Raw genomic sequence first — 19,637 nt, 5'->3', positions numbered from 1 at the left:
AATTACTTGAGAATTGAATAGTCCTAAGTAAGGTTGCAGTTTTAATGATCCTGTCTTAGACCATATTGAAGCAGTTCTTCTCTATCATTTTTGCATAATCATGGATTTAGAAAATTTATAGTAATGTATTACTATGGATTTTCATTCATTTGGAATCAGAGGTAATTTGAGAAAGTTTATTAGTAATCTTGTGGCTTCTTCATATTCTGTTATTCTCATTTTGAGTTGCATCTTAGAAAAATTTTGTACCTTGATGGTGAGACTAAAGGCATGTAGTTTTGAAGACAACTTAGTAGTTTTTATATGCTAAAATATAACTGACTCATTTTTTCTCCAAAGACATTTAGATATAACTAGCACTTTGGTTGTGTTCTTTTCACTAATTTAAAGTAAAGTATTTTGATATACAATTTCATTTCTGTAGAGAGAACCTTTGGGCGAGTTTCTGATCTTTTGTTTTACATTATTGTTATGTGAACTAACTAGGGTGAACAAATCATATGCTTCCCTGCACAATTTGCAGATGTATGAGGTTACTGTATATTTATTACGCAGTGCACCTGGTCATTGTTTTTATGTACTGTGTATTTGAAAACTTCCACAGTCATTTTTATTTCTTATTTTACTATACTGTATATTGCTTTTGCTGCTAATCATTTTTTGTTCAAAAGAAGTATTGATATGATTAGATAAATTGTTTAATGATCCTTTTTTTTTTTTTCAGATTGACTACCCAGATGTTCAGTTGATGCGTCCTTGTCAGCGGGGATCCTGCAACACCATGAGCCTGGAGAAACTGATGGCTTTAGAGCAGGATGAGGTCAACATCAGACCAGTGGGACGTGGGGCGCCTCCACCACCTCCTGGCCATCACCATGCACATCAGTTTGAAAATGAGCAGATCCATGGGCAACACATCCCTCATCCTCATGACCCATACCTTCCTGACTTGGTCATGGGTAGTGGCATCCTGCGTGGTGCCCGCAGTAGGGGCAGCGTGGGTTCGTCAGTGCGGGATGGTTCTGACACTTCCAGTGCCTACTCCGGATCAGATACTATGTGCCATTCTTTGCATTCGTCATTGGAACCAGATGATGTCGATCTCTCAGGACTCACTGAAAGTGCCGTAGATTCAGATGAAGAAGATCTGGCTGAGAGTATGGAGGTAAATGTCATTGTGGAAGCTTATGTTGTTCATCTTCATATCCATTGAATATTTTTATCCCTATATATCTACTGATGTTGGTATAATTCTAGATTTTATGAGAGCTTGATTGAATTGTTGGTTTACAGGAGAAAGATTGCCTAAATTATTTTTAACCTATTTTTGTTGTTTCATTTTCAGAGTTTAACTGTTCGAGATTGCGTTAGAGAATGTTTAGAAAAGGACCCCAGTGAACGAACAGAGGATGACATTGAAATTTTACTGGAGTTTACTCAGCGTCTGCAAGCATTTTCCAACATGACACTTGCTGTCAGGAGGGACATGTGTCAAGCTATGGTATGGTTAATGGAAAAAGTATAATACATACTGCTATTGTTATTTTGCTTAATCTTATAATTAAGAACACTTGAACATGAGTACCAGTGCTTGTTATAATTTAGAACCCTTACAATGTGTACTATACAATAAATGATTAAAGAGTAAAGAATAAAGGATAAAATGACACTTCTGGGGTAAAGTAAAATGTATCTCCATGGTTAAAAAGTAAAATAGGAATTAGCATTCAAGAAATAAGTAGTTCCTGAAGTGCTGCCTGTTAAGTGTCAGAATGTGACTTTTATCTTATTGGAGCATGTCCAAGCTTAATTGCAAATTATCTGAGGTCTCCTTTTGGCAAGTGGAGGGAAGTTAAATTAATCATCAGTTTAAGAAGCTGTACCACAATTCACATCATAACAACTTTATTTTCAGGTATTTGCAGTTGTTGAGGATGCTGGCACCATTCTTATGCATCAAGGAGAAGAATTAGATTCGTGGAGTGTCATTATTAATGGGCATGTTGAAGTTACGCAGCCTGATGGTTCAGTTCATGAACTCCATCTGGGTGACAGGTACAGTTCTACACTATTTCAAAGTTCTCTTACTGTTGAATGCTTTTGCAAATGCAGTGGATGATGTTATTTTTAAAGTAGTCATGATCTTTGATAGTCTCACAGTAAGGCACTGTGAATAGCTAATGTCTTTCATGCTGTGTGACTGTGATATGCCATTAAAAATGTGAGTGGAGCTGGGATACCTGTGCATCCAGATTTTGTATAAAAGTATGTATGTTTTGCCATGTTTAACATATAAAGGCCATGTAGTTAACATTATTGTTTTTTAGTAGATTACAGTGAAAGAGCTTATGTCAAGGAGAATTTTATTCTTTACTGATCTGATTTTATTGAGTCTCAGTAATTATGGTAATAAAAGTTTCACCTGTTGGAAAATCATAAATTGCATCAGCAAGTTTATTGTGAACTTTTACATTCACTCTATTGTTTAGCTTCTGTTTGGCTTGGAATGTCAGATTAATTAATTTATTGTAATTGATGTGGCATTAAGATTTTCTTTAAGCTTATGTCCAGTGGTAGGTTTAGATATTTTTTTTCACTGCAGTACATTAGTGTCTTCTGAATCGCTGGTTTAGGGAGTCTCTTAAAGGAGCATATTTGTCAGTCAGTCAGTTCACAGAACTTTGTGATATTAGGAAACCATCTAATAAATCTCCATAAGTATAAAAGAAAAATAGAATGTAGATATTTTTTAGTATAATATAAGGAAAATTAAGATAACATATTGTCTCTACACTTGATTATGCTCTGCAAAAAAGCAAAAAAAATACACTATTAGAGTGTGTTGATAATTATTGCAAAAGTAATTTTGAGAGATGTAACATTACACTGCTACTATTGTATGGAGAAAATAACGTTCCCTTGTACTAAGAAGAGGTTAATGGATAACATGTTTTAGCAATGATAACAATATGATGACAGGAGCACAGGGTATAAAGGAAACTTTATAGGAGAAGTTGTAGAAGTGTATGAAATTTGTGTGACAACAAGCACAAGACATTGACTTAATGACATTATTCTTATTTTATTTAGCTTTGGGATTACCCCTACTATGGAGAAGCTTTACCATCAAGGTATCATGCGCTCCAAAGTGGATGACTGTCAGTTTGTGTGTATTCGTCAAACTGATTACTACCGTATCCTACACCGAGGAGAAGAAAATACTCGCCGTGTTGAAGAAGATGGAGTTGTAGTGTTGGTAACAGAACAGAGACCAATTGATGGTGGCAATAGGAAAGGCAACATTGTGATCAAGGTCAGTTTTAGAGATGTTTGTTTAGAATAAAATATGTTTAGTTGTGTTTCTGTTACGGTTTTAGGGTAATTACCTACTTTTTGTATGAATTGTATGGGTGGGGTTCATCTTAAAATGTAGTTTTGCTTTTATTAATATATGACAGGCTGTTTTTTCAAGTGTTTTATGGAAAAATATTCAAAGTTTTTTTTTTTTTTTTTTTTTTTTTTTTTTTTAATGTGGTAGCTACAAGATATTTCTTGAAATTAATGAAAACATTGCAACATTTAGATGCCCTCCATGAACACTGCTATAAATAATAAACTGTAGACCATAGATACTGAGGTTAATATTGATAGTTTATTCAGACAATGTTTTATGGTTCCTATCCATAAGAGATTATGAAAGAATGTATTATACTTCTTATTTTAATGGGATTGTAAATGATTATGATTACAGGTATATCTAATTGGGATATAACAAGCATGTTTCTGTATATAATATCAGAGCCAACAGTATTATTTAGATTACATTTGCTGCACAATTTTTAAAAAGATTGATTTTTCAAACAATGCATAAAAGAAACATTGTAAAGGAATTCAGTGTAATTTATAGTTTGAAGGGCAGACTTTTTTGTGTAGAACATTAAACACCATACAATTATTTCCTTTGAACTTTGATAGTGTAAGTATCGTACTGCTATGCTGGAAAATATCTTTTTGCCTAATTTAATTTTTTCTACTCACAGGGTACTTCTGAAAAGTTGATGTGTCAGCTTGTAGAAGTGGAAAATAATGTTGACCCAACTTATGTTGAAGATTTCTTACTTACTCACAGAACCTTTGTTGATAAGCCTCTAACAGTAGCCAACAAATTATTACATTGGTAAGAGGAAGTCACATTTTGTTTGTAGTTTTAGATTTTGCCATGAGAAATATACTAGTTTTGTGCATTAATTTGAACTTTTTAGATAAAGCTGTAATTAAGAGGAGGATTACAGTATTTTCCATATTGAAAAAAAGTTATTTTCTATGATATTTTATGGAGCTTTCTTTTTATCACATTGGCATCTTTTTCTTTCCTATTTCAGAAAGGCTACATTATTTTTTTAGTTTATACACTACCTGTATATTATAGTAATTACTCATGGAAACTTATAAAGTCTTGGTATTTTTGCAGGTTTGAGGACCCATCCTTACGTGATCGTGTGACAAGAGTTGTACTATTGTGGGTCAACAACCACTTTACAGACTTTGAGATGGACTTAGTCATGATGAACTTTTTAGAACAATTTGAAGAAGGTTTAGAAAGAGAGAAGATGGCAGGTCAGTTGAGACTCTTAGACTTTGCTTGTGCTACAAAAGCAAGAGCAAGAGTTGTTACTCTCACAAGGCCTTCAAGAGACGAGATTTTGCATTTTTCCATTCTAGGAGGCTATGAAAGAGGTCATGGAATATTTATATCGAAGGTATGCTGTAATATTTGTTTGTGTGTGTGTGAATTTCATGCTGTTGCATCCTGTGGTATATACTGTAATCAGATTTGATAACAAATTGCTAGTTTATAATATCCAAATTAAATTTTTATGTATACTGTATTTTATGGTTATTTTATGATTAGTGAAAATGAAAATGTGAACCTGATGATACTTTTCAGTAGTTTTAGTTTTTTAGAAATGCCATTTTTTCAGGTGGAGAAAGGTAGCAAAGCTGAGGAAGTTGGTTTAAAACGAGGTGACCAGATTTTGGAAGTTAATGGACAAAGCTTTGATCACATGAATCACGCGAGAGCCTTAGAAATACTGCGGCAACCATGTCATTTATCAATTACAGTTAAGAGTAACTTGTTAGGTGAGTACAAAAGTATGTTTATTTAAAGCGCATTGACAGTGGTTCATTCGTTGGTTATAAAAAATTATTCTTGGTAGGCATATGATGATAAATCCTTTTCCAGTATCTCTGTGAAGGTCTTTAATTTTACTTAAAGCATAAAATAATGCAGTGAATGTCATTCAGCACTTGTAGTTCATTGGCCTATAGTGAAAATGTTTGGAAGAATGCCTTTAAAATGTGGTAGAGTAATAAAGAAATTGGAGTTTTATAATTATCGTGCATGCCGTATGGCTACTGCTGTTATCTCACTGTATTCTAAAAAGCTTCCTACTGAACACAGTTTTTCTTATTGGTTTTTTTTTTTCAGCTTTTAAGGAAATGCTGTCTACTCCAGATAATTCCCCTAGGCCACATGCTAGAAAGACTTCTGATGTACGCGGGCTTTCTGAAGGAAATGGACACATGTCTATTGGTAATTTTGGAGCGGCTGTCACTATGGCGAGTGACCATTCACAGCAGTCGCCTAGAGATAAAGGAAAAGATGACAAAAATAAGAGTTCATTCATGACCATTGGAGCATCTACAGCTAAGCAGTTTAAGAAGAAATTCATTAATCCCTTTGTGCCAAAGCAAACTCCGTAAGTATATAGTTTGATGAAGACCAACATTTCCATGTTCAACATCTTTATAATGACAATTAATTTTAGAGAAAATGTTATATCAGTTAACAATTACAGTTGAGCAAAGGTACAACAACATAAAATAACACAATGTGAACTGTATTTACTGTTTATATTTGTGGACGGAGTCTGTGTGTGTGCATCTTGTCACATGGAGTTTATAAAGCCGATTTTACACCAGTTATTTTTTACCCAGCTATAATTAAATACAATACTATTCTATTGCATCATTTACATTTCAGAGAGTCACATATGAACAGTGATGAAAGTGTATCATCACAGTCCAGTGTTGGTGGTGGTGGTCTGTATCATAGTCATAGTAACCCAGATTTGAGTACAGCTGGTGCCTATGAAGATGTGAGGACTGAATTCCCAGAACATGTCTTGAAAGTAGGTTCAATTTTGATAATGTTATTTTGAGGTGGCTGATTTAGAGTTGTAAGAAAAAATGGTAAACATTTTAGAAATGCAGTATTTTGTAAGGCTCTTTAACTCTGTGAAAGACTAAGTAATACTGAGTTTGCATTTTGGTGTGATATTAAGCAGTTTATCTTATGTTAAGAATAGGCGCTAATTGCATTTCACCATTATCACTTTAGTAAGTATTTTTTTTTTTTTAAAGGTGTACCGAGCTACAGATCACAGCTCAAGATTTCTTCCTGTACATAAGGAAACAACAGCCCGAGAAGTAGTGATGTTAGCTCTTCAGATTTTCAACATAAATGATCCTTCAGGTTCATCTAATTATGCCTTATATGAGGTCACAGTTACGGAAGAAGGGATTACAAAGCAAAAGAGATTACCAGATTCTTTACAGAATTTAGCAGAAAGAATAGGTAAGCACACTACATGAAGCATGTGTATGTCCTTTCTCTTCTTGTTAGTGTTAATTATTATTCTTTTGTGAGTTATGTGGGAATTCATATAAAAGTTTAGTGAGTGTTAATGTAATTTTGTAAGTACATATGAGGTAATGAGATTCCTGTTGTAAATAGTTGAGATATTGGCTTGAATGGGGTGAGCTTAGAAACCCCAAAAGTACACTTTAACTAGAACCTTAATGTATCATTTTTTCTCATTTTAAGTTGGGGTGGTTTTACTTTTGGTGCAACTTACCTTAAGAGAAATATCATACTAAACTACACAAGAGTCAACAAAATTGAAACTTTATTTAAAAGCAAGCATGGAATTTCTTGAACATATGAATTACTGTTACAGTGGCATCATTCATATTTTGATAACATCATATAGAACTGCCAGGTACAAATAAATGGTAAAATTTCTTATTTTTTTTATATATTGTACTGCCTCCTTACGGGACAATTGCCATATTTCCAAGCTTCAAAGATACCATATTATTCCTGAAATAAGTCTTGGAAATTTACTGTGTGTCTTAGAGACTTAAACATAAGCTTTCATGGGATGATCCCAACCCCAGAGGAAGGTTATCTGCTAGAAAGTAATCAAAGCTCTTGCATATAACCTCTGAATGTGTATGAATTAAACTTAGTTCAAAAAGTAAATATACGTAGTATGCTGTACCACCCAAAGCCAAGGTGTTCAGTGTACTGAGTTGGATGTCCAAGGTGTACCTTACTTTTACTAGTCAGAATTGGGTTGCGTCTTCAAGGTTGGAGCATCTTCAGTGCCAGGAAACACAGTATTTAATAATATATGCCATTAATTTAAAAATATAAACCAGGGCATTAAGTTTTGAAGAAAAGTAGATGGTCATTTTTTTACATTGGGTCTTCCTTTGAAAGGTTAGATGTGTAACGAGTTCACTCACTTTCTCTGTGCTGTATTACTTTCTCTGTGCTCTATCTTCTTGATTTTCTGGACCATCTACCTTACTTAACTCCATATTATAGCAGTACCATTTCATAAACTGATTCCCCCTGATGTAAGATTGCTTATTTCTGTTGTGTAGATGACATTGTGGGATAAGGCTAGTAACCAGTGTATATACTGTATTAAAATAGAGTGTTGTACATAACACAAGTTAAATGATTCTCAACATAATTCATTATATTTATATTTTGTGAATAGCTCTGATTAGTTTACTGTCTGATATGCATAGTGTCTTATTACTTACTCTAATAGCTTGTTCATTGCTTGATGATGTTTATTTTTCATGATCATCAGAAAGTTTAGCACTATCTTCAAGTGATATTTTATCATCAAAAGATTTATTTTAGTAGTTTCATCTAGAGTCAGTTGATTTAGGTAATACATAGAGAATATGTTGAGATATTTTTCATTCTCTTCCAGTCTTTTCCATTTTGTAGTCTCCTCACATAAAAATATAAATACCAGATTGATGAAAATGGAAGTGGCTTTCCTAAACCTTACATAATTTTATTTAAAATTAAGTTTTTAATACTTGGTTTTATGTTAGTTTATGCAAATGAACTGTGTTTGTATCAGTACTATACTTCTATATAATTTTTATTTGAACAATTTCAGGGTTAAGCAGTAGGTATTACTTGAAAAATATTACAGTCTCCCAGACCCATGTTCCTGATGACATTGTAAATGAATTAGTGAGAGAGTCAGCTGTTTGCTTTCTACAACTTAACTCTGTTGAGCTTGCTGTTCAGCTTACTTTAGAGGACTACACTATATTTCGTCAAATAGAACCAACCGAGTACATAGACTACCTCTTCAACCTCAAATCTAATTATGGAACACCTGCTCTGTCACAGTTTGCTGGCGTAAGTGTTTATTTTGTTACAAAGGTATAGTGTTTTCTGACTTGAGGGAACATTGAAGAATTTATAACTTTTTTTGCCTATAATATTGAGGAAATAATGCCATATTGATTTTTATTAGATTACACAACGATAAAATTGTAATTATATGTTTCTTATTTGCAGCTTGTAAATCGCGAAATGTTTTGGGTGGTAACGGAGGTGTGCTCTGAGCATAATCTAGTCAAGCGTTCCAAAATCATCAAGCAATTTATAAAAGTTGCAAGTTTGTATCACTACTTTTTGTTTTGTTTTGTAATTTTGATATTTGTTCATATTTTATCCATAAGCTGTGCTTTTTTTTCCAGTTCATTGCTTAGTCCAGAGTATGACAGAATCAGTGTAGGGCTAAAATTACAATCCCCCTCTGTAAACCAGTGAAAGCAGGGATATGGTAGTTTATTGTTATGTATGTACTGATACCTGATAGCTTTACAGTTTTTTTATACATGCGACAGTGACCTATATGTTTAATTATTTATTTAAGCTGTCATGGTATAATTTTCTTTAAGATAATATTCTGGTTTTAGGTTAAATAGTAATTTGAGAAAAATTATTACTGTCCTTTTCTTTGTATTAATTGTTGGTTAAGATAATTGAGAGTATCTTTGTAAATGTACTTTAAGCAACTGTGATGCAGAAGGATTGGTTAATTCTGTCTGGTCAGCAGTGGAGGTAAATTGTCATTTGAGCTGTGCATACTGTTTTCACATTGTAAATATAAATTTTACAAAAAAAGTATGACTGATTGCATGTTATCTTTTTCAGGGCAATGTAAAGAATGCAAGAATTTCAATTCAATGTTTGCCATTCTGTCTGGCTTGGGTCATGGTGCTGTATCTCGTTTAAAGCAGACTTGGGAACGTTTGCCTACCAAATATTCAAGAATGTTCCAAGACATGCAAGACTTAATGGATCCATCCAGGAATATGAGCAAATATCGTAACCTTGTTCAGAATGAGAACATACAATCTCCAATTGTAAGTAATAATTCCAATTTCAAATTACTGCACTTGAAAGTGTGTAAGATACTTTTTTCAAATAAATTAGAAGCTATGCTGTACAGTATATCATAAAAGGTGATGTCACATTTCCAGCAGTTATTGAAATTATTGATGAACAAAACAGTGCATTGGTAGCGTTTTGTAAGATGTATTTGTCATAAATAGTAGAATGGTATAGGAAAATTACATCACCTATGCTGGCTAGGTATATAGCAATAAATCTTTCATGAAAGGTAAAAATTATATTGATGTTAAGTTAAAAAGTTGAACAGCCAAAAGAAAGAGACTGAGGGGAATGCTTGAGAAGTGAAAGACAGAAAGCAGAGCAGCTGGGGGACAAAGATCACTTGAAATAGCCCTTAGTACCAGCTAAAGTTTGTCATGAAAGGCCCACTCTTAGGTGGTACTCCCATGATTTTTTAGAATTTATTTTTTTTTTATACCATGTGCATATGCATATCTTCTTGTTTTTGTTTTTTTTAATTAGCCCTCCTTAAATTTCCTGTTTTAATTGAGTTTTTTTTTTACCATCCTTAAGTTTAGCCCAGTCTAGGGGTGTGCTTAATATATATTTAGCCTGGACTGTGATAGTTCAGTAACAAAAATAATTTCATTTAGGCTACACTTGAACATTCAGGATATTCCTAGTTTATTATTAAGCCCATGTAATTGCTAGCTTAGCTAAGCTAAACAGTAATTTACTCTTATACTTCAATTTAGAGGTTTGTCGGCAAAATGAATCACTTCTGAATTAACTGAGATAAATTAACCAAGGTATTTTGTATCTTTCCAGATTCCATTTTATCCAGTTGTCGCAAGAGACTTGACATTTACACATGAGGGTAATGATGACAAAGTGGATGGACTTATTAACTTTGAGAAGCTACGCATGATATCTCGTTACATTAGGGACTTGCAAAACATGTGCTCAGCACCTTATGTAAGTTGTTTATATTTTATTAAATTGACACTGACATGTACTCTTAAAGGAAGATTTGTTTGTTGAGGATTCTGCCATTTAACTGTAGAATCCATAACCTTCTGTAATGTATTGTTTACCTTTTATGTTCATTGAGTATAGAGTTCATAGTGTAAGTACATTTAGTTAAGCGATAATTTAAAGGTAAAAAGTACATTTTTTTTTTATTCTGTTTTATTTTAGTTTGTTTCATTGTCTGCAAATTGTGTTGAAACTATATTCAGTTTACTTAAAAATATTTTATGGTTTTTGGTTAGTTAACATTTTACTTCTTGTATTCATTTGGATGTGGAATGACATCCATTTATATATATTTTTTTAGCCTTTATGTAGCTCTTAGTAAGATTCAAGGTAAGTGATTCGTAGAAATTAGAGGAAGAGGCTCCTGCCTATGCATGAAAGTACAGTAAGTTTTTATTTCAGTTATTTACATATGTGTTATTTCTTTAGGATTTATTTAGCATTCAGGATGCTGGAGGACAACCACCAAGTTCTGCTCTTATTTCACTTAACCAGATGGCAGCTGGTGGTCATCAAATAGCAACAGTCAAGAGGCGTAAGAAGTCCACTGCTGCACCAGACAAGAAGAAGATGTATGAAGAGGTAAGTCAAATAGAAGTGTTAGTTATCTTGAAAATTGTATTATCTTCAGTTAACGGTACCGTTAAGTGGGAATTTCAGTGCCGATCTCAGGTTAACAGTGCCGATATCCAGTTAACGGCACTGTTAAGAGGGGATTTTAGCACTATTATCACTGATTTTTGGTTAGTGCGCTCAGCTGGGGACGGAATCCCTGCCGTTAACTGGGGACTGCTTGTAGAAGCTTTCATATGTAAACTGTAGGGTTTTGTATTTATAAGAAGTCAGTTTCATTGTAGTATCAGTGGGAGGAAGCAATTCTTAAAATATACTTTTTTTTTTTTCGTAGTAGTGATATGACTGCATTGATTTATCACCTTACTTCTAAAAGCATTTTGTTAGTCTACATGGAGTTTTTTATGGGTGTTTTATTTATTTTGAGGAGAATTAGAATGTTATTTCTGTGCCTCTTTTGAATTGATTATGTTTTTGGGAATTATGGTATCACTAAGAAGAGGGTTAATTTGCTAAATTTTTAAAAAATAAGTCTTAAGTATTTATGCAGGCCTAAATAGGAAATGTTGAAATTCAGATATCAAAGGTGGTCTGTTTTATCCCTCAGGCTCAAATGGTACGGCGAGTGAAAGCTTATCTGTCACGGTTACAAGTAGTTACAGATGAAGAACAGTTGCGAAACATGTCTTTAGAGTGTGAAGGAGGACCAGAAGGACACAAAGCTGGTGGCAGTATGGGCAGTCAGCAAAACAACAATAACAATAATGGTGGCTCAAGTAGTGCTCCGCCTACAAACCCACCCCCTAGAAGAAGGCCACATTCTCCTACACCATCAACAACATCTTCAACATCCTCCACATCACAAACATCAGATGGAAAAAAGCAAACAACTAAGTTTGGTAAAACACACATATTCTTCATGCGTATTATGCAATAAATATACTATTTTAATGATCTTGCTTAGCTTTGTGCTTTATTTATAACTTATTTTTTTATTTATTAAACAGATGCCTAACACACTATGGCTATTCAGTTGCTGATTGTTTTTAGCTTACTGTCTCTGAGCACATTCCTCACATTGCAGGAGCTACATCTCCCCAGTCCATAAGCAAGATGAAGGCCCTGGCCGAGCCCAAGACGAAGCCTCACCATGGCCCACGCTCCAACAATTCCCATCATCATTCCTTATCTCCCTCTCCTTCCCCTGGTCCCCCTCGTAAAGGAGGAGCCTTGACCAACCATAACCCTCGTTCTAACCATGAGCGCTCTCATTCCGACACCCATGCAGTTCCTGTGGACCTTAGTGCTGAGTCCTCCTCTGTGACCTCCCTGTCCAAACTCCATAAATCCCACACCTCAGGTATGCTGCTGCTAGAACATGCACCTTCTCCCCTTGGCGCCAGTTCTTTACCAGTTACTAATCATATTCTTTCACCCATTTCTAGTGCTTCTCATATATCCTCTGCACCTTTCAAGCTGTCTTTTGTGCATGCTGCTGCTTGTTCCTCTTTGATCTCCTCTGTCAGGAAACTTTCTACATCAGGAAATAATAGATCAAGTGTAAAGCCTACTTCTAGGTGTAGTGGTTCTACTTCATGCAACACCAGTAAACAACAGAGATTGAAGCCTCTTCAGAAAGAAAATGCAAGTCATATTAGTTCTTCACACTTTAGCACTAGTTTTGATGGAGGATGTACTGCCCCACCAAGTTCACTTCCAGTTCAATCACAGAACTCTACCTTTGTTATTCATAAGAAATCAAGACCAAAATTAAAATTTGCCAAAAATCATGGTGAATTTTCACAGAGTTTGCCAACACCTGCAACAAGTCCATGTCGGAGTTCTTCTATAGGAAAGGGTTTTGACTTTGGCACAGAACAGAGTTATAGCTGTGAGAAGAACAAGGAATTCCAGACATCAACTCCATTGCATGAAAAGCCATGTAATTTTGTAGTTGGCAGTCCATCATTTGGTAGAGGCAAAGAACATGACATTTCTAGTAGATACGAGGGTATTACATCCTCTGGGAATTACCCAGTAGAGGATATGAAAAAAGGTAATATAAATGATGGAAAATGTTCAGACTTTACATTGCACAAATTTGTTCATAATTCCAAGACAAGATCATTCAGCAATCCCAAGTACCTATTGAGTCCCTTCCCAAGACAAAGAATTACAAGTTCTAATGGAATTTCTTTAATTCACAAAATATTCAGAAGTAAAAGTGAGGATGCTATTGATGCAGAGGATAAGATATTATCCCCTAAGATTCCTCGAGGGCTGAAAAAGAAATTTCCGGATGAAGTCTTTACGTCACCTTTATTTAGCCCCTCTATCTTCAGGAGAAGCCGCAGTGAAGATTTTTTGAACAAGGTGTTGGACAATTCTAATATCAAGAAATATGTGGTTCAGGAGAAATGCATGAATAATTCAGTAGTACCAAACAGTAGCAAAGTTAAACGACCAAGAATTACTAAGCCATTAAGAACATTCCTTGCAACTGACTCAGATGGAAGTGCAGCTTTCAAGATGAGAGTTAGGAGAAGTAGAAATCACTATTTTTCAAAGGAGGAGGAAGGAAATCTGCCTTCACAGTTTTTTCTAGAGAAAAAAGATCCAGGTTCTGAAGAGTCGGAAGAGATAACTGAACAAAAATACCCTACCTTGCCAAGAAACTTAAGTGACAAAGAAACACATTTTCCTGCATCTGTAAGAAAGGTGAAAAGACGGTCAAGGAGAAATGAGCCATTGCGGGTGTACCACGTTACAGAGCCTGTTACAGTTGATGGCAATTTGGCTTGTGGTAACAAAGTAGATCTTATGAATATCACAAATGAATTAGAGGTAACACAGGCAAACTCTTGTGTAAAAAATATTAACTCTGGAGTTACCATTGATGCCATTCCAAATCCAAAATCTTTCAGTGATAAACCACCATGGTTTGAAAAATATCAGAAAACAAGGAAGCCTCCTGTCACACTAGAGAAGAGCGATGGAAGACATATTACAAATCAGCTCTGCAGCTCCTTTGGCTCTTCACAATTTAATAGTCCTTCTGACGACTTAGTACAAGATGTATTTGTTAATAATTTACCCACAAACTATATTCAGGAGTCTGTTAAATTTTTGTCATTATACAATGGCAAGCCAGATGTTCGAAGGAGGGTTGCAGAGAAATTACGATTAGTGATAAGAGAACTAGAGGAGGAAATGCTCAAAACCAGTCCCTTGGGATCTTGTAGTGATGTACGTGAAGGAACTAGAAATTTTCCTTTAAGCCAAGAGCCAGTTGTGAAAATAAATGTGCCACTTTCCAGGCCTTCTAGTCTTCCACTTCATAGACATGGCCTTTTAAGAAGAAACAGTGCCCCAATGCTTTCTCCTATTGAAGAAGCAAAGGTTATTCCAGCATCTCCTGAGTTAGAATCAAAAAGTAATGCTCATACTGGAGGTAGTATGCTACGTCGGAACAGTGCTCCTTCATCCTCCCCTCAAAAGAAGAATCCAAGTATTTTAAAAAGTAATAGTATTGAGAAGAGTGCATGCTTAGCTTATCCTACGAAAATTTCTTTGGGAGTTCCTTCTTACACTGAAATTGGGAACTGTTTGAAGGGGAAGCTTTCACTCAGTCTTTGTGAAGAATTGGAAGGTTCCCAGAGTCAACCTTTAGAAGATTCCAGCACATTGCACACACCAAGCCTTGTCCATCCAGCTCCAACAACTTATTGCGATCAGTATGGGGTTGAATGCGATATTGATTATGTTTGAGATGTTTTACCAGTAACATCAGGGATCAAGTGCATCCTATTAAAATGTTTTAGCTTAGTTTTATGCAAGCCCTGTTGTACTGATATGCATGTGATATTATTTTGATCTGTTGTTAGCTTTGTGAGCTTAATTACCCACCCTTTTAAAATCCTTGTTTGATCTTTCTGCTTTTTTTCTCTGTCTTGGATTATTCTCTTGTCTCAGATCCCTTGAGAAGGACTACTGTGATCGCATGACTTCATATATAACTTTAACCCACTGGTAAATAATATCTTCTGTTTGTCACACATTTTCTAGTGTCCTGAGTTTAATTCTAGTAGAGTGTATTTTATGATTTGCAGGTAATAATTCTAGTAGTGTGTATTTTATTATTTGCAGGTAATAAGCATTTAGTATTTAATTTTAGGTGTTATTAAAGAATTCATTTTATATCTTGTTAGGCTCTGTTCATTTCTGTTTTATTTGCCAGACTTTCAGATTCAAGACCAAATGATGTACAGTCATGTTATCAAAATCTTCATGTACCATTTGCATGAGTAGCCATGGTGTTGTATTATGCCCTCACTAGTGTAGAATTAAATGAAGTGCAGATGGTAACTACAGCTTTCTTTGTAGGTTGCCAGTATTTCCCTGTCAGAACTGTTGCTGTCTTACAAAGAATATTTCTTATTTTTTACTTTTTCTATTGGCTTTTCATAGTTATAAAGAGAATTTTGTTTGTTATTTTCAATTTTTTCTTGTATTTTGTAATTTTTTTAATATGACTCTGGAGAACTGCTACTGCTCAAAGAAGTCATATTTTACATGCTTTAAATGGGCATGAGTTATTGAATTGAAATATAAAGTACAGGAACAAATGAATGAAAAGTGACATGTAGTTGAAAAAATGTTTTGACATTTTTTACAAATAGAACAACAGAAATGATTTTGTCTTACATTTTTTTTACATATACTAGTTTATTGAATCGTCATGCAAAGTTAAGTTTACTAGAGCATCAGTGGGTAATCAGGTTTTGGAGTGAAATTAGGCTTTGCTCTTGTATAGTAGTAGTGTGTTTACTTTGTAACAAATTTGTGTAATTATGTCTAAAAGTGCTCTGCAGTCATTAAGGAGTGAAATTAGACTGCTTTTTATAGGTGGTGTGTTTACTTAGTTTGTTATGAATTTGTGTATCGATGTCTAGAAGTACTCTACAGCCATTTTACGCATTTCTGAGACTGAACCAAATAGATAAACTTGTCAGATTTCCCCACTATGGAGTTAGATGTAAAGTGAGTTGTTGTGCACTTTGTATCTGGTTCAGGTCTTTCCTATCCCTTTTCTCCATGATATTTTAGCATTCATACTGGTTTTTGTCCAGCTACTTGCTCACCTTATTAATTGGGCCTTATCTCTTCTTACTACATGACCAAACTCTTTCAGCTCTTGAGATCGCAGTTTATTTTTTAGCATCTAGACATTGCATCTCTCAGCAACTTGCTCATTTGTATTATGATATTTCCAATATGTTTAGGCACAAGTCTGCTTTTGCAGTAATTTCCATTCAGTCACATATATTTTCTTTGTTTATCTCTACTACGTAGAATAGAACAGGTCTTATAAATGCAAAGTGATTTTTGCTCCATTGAAAAATGGGTTATTGCTGTTTACTTTCCATCCCTTTCCACTTCTTCCAGTCTGTTGTTACTTTTTGTTATCTTTTACTGGTTTTTCTCTCTCTCATCAACAGCTTCACAATCCAGCGTGATCCCATGACATCAAATGTTCTTTCCCTTTCAAGGTTCATCCTATCACTGCACCATGATCCTCCATTTGTTCTTAACAGCTTAGGCCATTTTGCAATCCAGAACATTTCTTTTGACACCTTGTTACAATAGAGACATTTTCAGTTACACCTATCTCAGAGCATCCACATGGCTACTTCATCCCTCGCTTCCATTCCAGTTTCCTTAAGCTAGATTTTGTTTACATTGATTTTCAGGTCTCTTCCCTTTTTACATACCATGAACAGTAATGCTAGATGCACTCATTGTTTCTTTCTTTCCTGTTCCATACTCATGTCATATTTACAATTTTTTGAGGCCTTTTTGCTCTTCACATCAGGGCCTATGGTCTCTTCCTCTTTACTTTGTAATCAGTTTACACCATTGCATGAACAGTAATGCGGTCTGATCGTGGACTCACCTATTCACAGATTTCTATGGAACATATATACACATTATTCACTGAAAATTCCATAGTATTTTTCACTGAGAAATATTATGTATTATCATCTCAATTTTTTGACTAAATGCATTTTTTTTAAAATTATTAAAATACTTCACATCAATAATTCGACTTTGCAGTGGGGTAAGCAATTAATACCGATATGACAATATTTTATAAAATATTTTAAAATTTCATGTGGGCACAGGCAGCAGCATACAATCAGGCAGCAAGAGAGACCAGATTACAATCCCATCTTATAGTTAAAAAAGTAAAAGAGAATGATAAAAGTATTGTTAGTAACATTATACTCTTGCATAAATGCTTACAGCCATAAACAACCGACCAAGAAACTGTTGTGTTGCTTATCACTGAATCGGATAACAACAGCCGCTTTGGTTGTATTTCAGCTATCGTACGGTAATACAAAATTACCGTAGTTATAGTACAAATGAAGTTAAGTAGAATAGGACTGATATATTTTTATGTTATACCCTTATTCAGTATGGATAAAGATCGGCAAGGAAATATACTGCAAAATTTAAGCTGCAAGTTGTAGCTGAAGCTGAAAAAACAATGTTCAAGCTGCTAATGACTATAAATTATCTTGCATCAGCAATGTGGATGAAACTTGACCATAATTAAAATTGGAGAGAAAGTTTGTTAATCAAAACTACTGGGCATGAAACAACACATTACTGCTATCTTTATGCCAATAAACAATAAATAAGTAAAGATCATATTATGATGAAATCAAGTGAAAATAGCAAACGGGATCTTGGTTTTTTTTTTTTTACACAAAACAAACGCCCCCAAATGGCCAATGTCATTTATAAAAAAAAAAAAAAAAAAAAAAAGCTAAATTAATTACACAACGAAGCAAGAAAAGCGCTCTGAACTGAGGTAAATAATGCGAAATAAACTTACCGCGTAATCGATTTCCAGACCAAAACATTGATCGCTATGATTGCAATTTATAATACAAAAGCAATATAAGAATATATACAGTATTATTGGATACAGTGAATTAAGGCATAACATTTTAAAATATCCATGGAAAAGATGCATATTTGTTATGTTGATGTTTGTATAGTACGAAATGTGAATACTTGTAAAAACGGAACCCCCGTCATAAACCGGGGGTTCCGTTTTTATGCTGCGTCGTAAACCAAAAATCGTTGTAAACCGAAAAATCGTCAAAAATCCTAAGAAAACCTTACTGTTAATGCTTTGGGTGTATTGAAAACTATGTTAACTGCATTTTTATTGAGTTTTTCATCAAAAAACCTCCAAATTTTTATTATTCTGCCGTTGTGGAGCCATATTTTTTCCGTTGGATTACGTGCATTTACGCGGCTATAACCCCGAACATGCATCGTAAGCTGGGAAATAATTTCTGATGAATATATTTGAAAAGCATCATAACCTCGGAACGTCATAAGCCAGACCCGTCATAAACCGGGGACTGCCTGTCTAGAGTACAGTATAATGTAGGCTAGGCTACCGTATATGTATACGATATACCATAGTGTAGGCTAAGCTAATTCCTGTTTGTTATTCAAGTTCTCTTTGTATTGAATTATCATAAGTCACTGATATTAATATAATTACTATAATTAGCTGATGTTAATAATTACTATTATTAGCTGATATTAATAATTACTATACAGTAATACCCCAGACTTGCGCGATTCGATTTGCACGAATTCACAGGCACGCGAACTTTTCATTGGAACCTAACTAATTATCATACACGAGTTTTTCACAGACACGCGAATATTTGCGAATACTGAGAAACCCTGCAAAAGTTTTTTTGTTTAATTTTTTGTGTAATTTATAAGTTTTCAAGCTTTAATGTGTAAATTAAATAACAAAAATAATCATTTCTCTCTCTATCTCTCTCTCTCTCTCTCATTTATAGTTTGCGCTTACACATTTTTACAACTTATTATTTCTCTGTATGTCTTTACCTGTACAGTAGATAGTTTAAATTGATCTGATTTCACTTGTACTGCTGATTTCACTTGCACTGTCTACGAAGTTTAAATTGATCTGATTTTACTTGTACCATCTACGAAGTGTAAATGTGCTAGTGTGGCAAATACATCCTAAAACATTGACATAATAACTAATAGTTGTATTAGTCAAACTAAAAAACACTGTTTGTTCATGAAAAAGCATTTCAGAACAAAGAGAAAGAGACATAGAATAAAGAAGTTATTAAAAAGAGGTTGAGAAGACTTCTAAAAATAGATCGGTCGGAGGGGGAGAGAGACAGAAATTCTCTTCCAACTCTATTTTTATGTCAACCATTTATTTCTTTTTTTTTTAAGGGGTAACTTTTGAATTAAATTACAGTAACTTTAATTTCATTAAAAGTTAACTTAATAATTTGGGAGCATGATTAGGGTCATATTTAGTGTTTAAACTTTAGAAATGAGCATTTATTAGCATTTTTAGAGACTGTGCCAAACTTATGTGAAAATTCACCTTGCATGAGGGGTTCTGCAACCTAACCTTGCGTAAGTTCGG

General features: G+C 34.3%; 2 protein-coding genes across 11 annotated transcripts in view; both read left to right on the top strand.

Moving 5' to 3' along the window:
* PDZ-GEF (PDZ domain-containing guanine nucleotide exchange factor) overlaps nucleotides 1-19,637 on the top strand; it is a 372,186-nt gene that overhangs the window by 316,909 nt on the left and 35,640 nt on the right. For 5 of the 10 annotated variants that reach the window (XM_067131126.1, XM_067131122.1, XM_067131123.1 and 2 more), the window contains exons 4-20: nucleotides 725-1,165; nucleotides 1,346-1,501; nucleotides 1,916-2,055; nucleotides 3,091-3,313; nucleotides 4,041-4,177; nucleotides 4,472-4,760; nucleotides 4,983-5,142; nucleotides 5,492-5,762; nucleotides 6,047-6,194; nucleotides 6,427-6,640; nucleotides 8,271-8,518; nucleotides 8,681-8,780; nucleotides 9,323-9,534; nucleotides 10,352-10,498; nucleotides 10,988-11,140; nucleotides 11,739-12,030; nucleotides 12,216-12,491. In XM_067131126.1, coding sequence (XP_066987227.1) covers nucleotides 725-1,165; nucleotides 1,346-1,501; nucleotides 1,916-2,055; nucleotides 3,091-3,313; nucleotides 4,041-4,177; nucleotides 4,472-4,760; nucleotides 4,983-5,142; nucleotides 5,492-5,762; nucleotides 6,047-6,194; nucleotides 6,427-6,640; nucleotides 8,271-8,518; nucleotides 8,681-8,780; nucleotides 9,323-9,534; nucleotides 10,352-10,498; nucleotides 10,988-11,140; nucleotides 11,739-12,030; nucleotides 12,216-12,491 — 3,607 coding nt within the window. The remainder of the gene's footprint in view (nucleotides 1-724; nucleotides 1,166-1,345; nucleotides 1,502-1,915; nucleotides 2,056-3,090; nucleotides 3,314-4,040; nucleotides 4,178-4,471; nucleotides 4,761-4,982; nucleotides 5,143-5,491; nucleotides 5,763-6,046; nucleotides 6,195-6,426; nucleotides 6,641-8,270; nucleotides 8,519-8,680; nucleotides 8,781-9,322; nucleotides 9,535-10,351; nucleotides 10,499-10,987; nucleotides 11,141-11,738; nucleotides 12,031-12,215; nucleotides 12,492-19,637) is intronic. The other 5 variants (XM_067131128.1, XM_067131127.1, XM_067131130.1 and 2 more) reach the window with 3 other exon arrangements.
* LOC136854611 (uncharacterized) lies at nucleotides 12,498-17,962 on the top strand. The gene is made up of 2 exons (XM_067131133.1): nucleotides 12,498-15,909; nucleotides 16,003-17,962. The coding sequence occupies exon 1, from the start codon at nucleotides 13,178-13,180 to the stop codon at nucleotides 14,897-14,899; it is 1,722 nt and encodes a 573-aa protein (XP_066987234.1). The 5' UTR covers nucleotides 12,498-13,177; the 3' UTR covers nucleotides 14,900-15,909; nucleotides 16,003-17,962.

The sequence above is a fragment of the Macrobrachium rosenbergii genome, chromosome 29 (assembly GCF_040412425.1).
Source record: "Macrobrachium rosenbergii isolate ZJJX-2024 chromosome 29, ASM4041242v1, whole genome shotgun sequence".
In the NCBI taxonomy this organism is placed as follows: Eukaryota; Metazoa; Arthropoda; class Malacostraca; order Decapoda; family Palaemonidae; genus Macrobrachium; species Macrobrachium rosenbergii.
This window is presented reverse-complemented; position numbering and strand designations above follow the sequence as displayed.

What these genes read in the sequence shown, in the direction of transcription:
- LOC136854611 (XM_067131133.1), top strand. Translation starts at nt 13,178, where the DNA reads ATGAAAAAAGGTAATATAAATGATGGAAAATGTTCAGACTTTACATTG.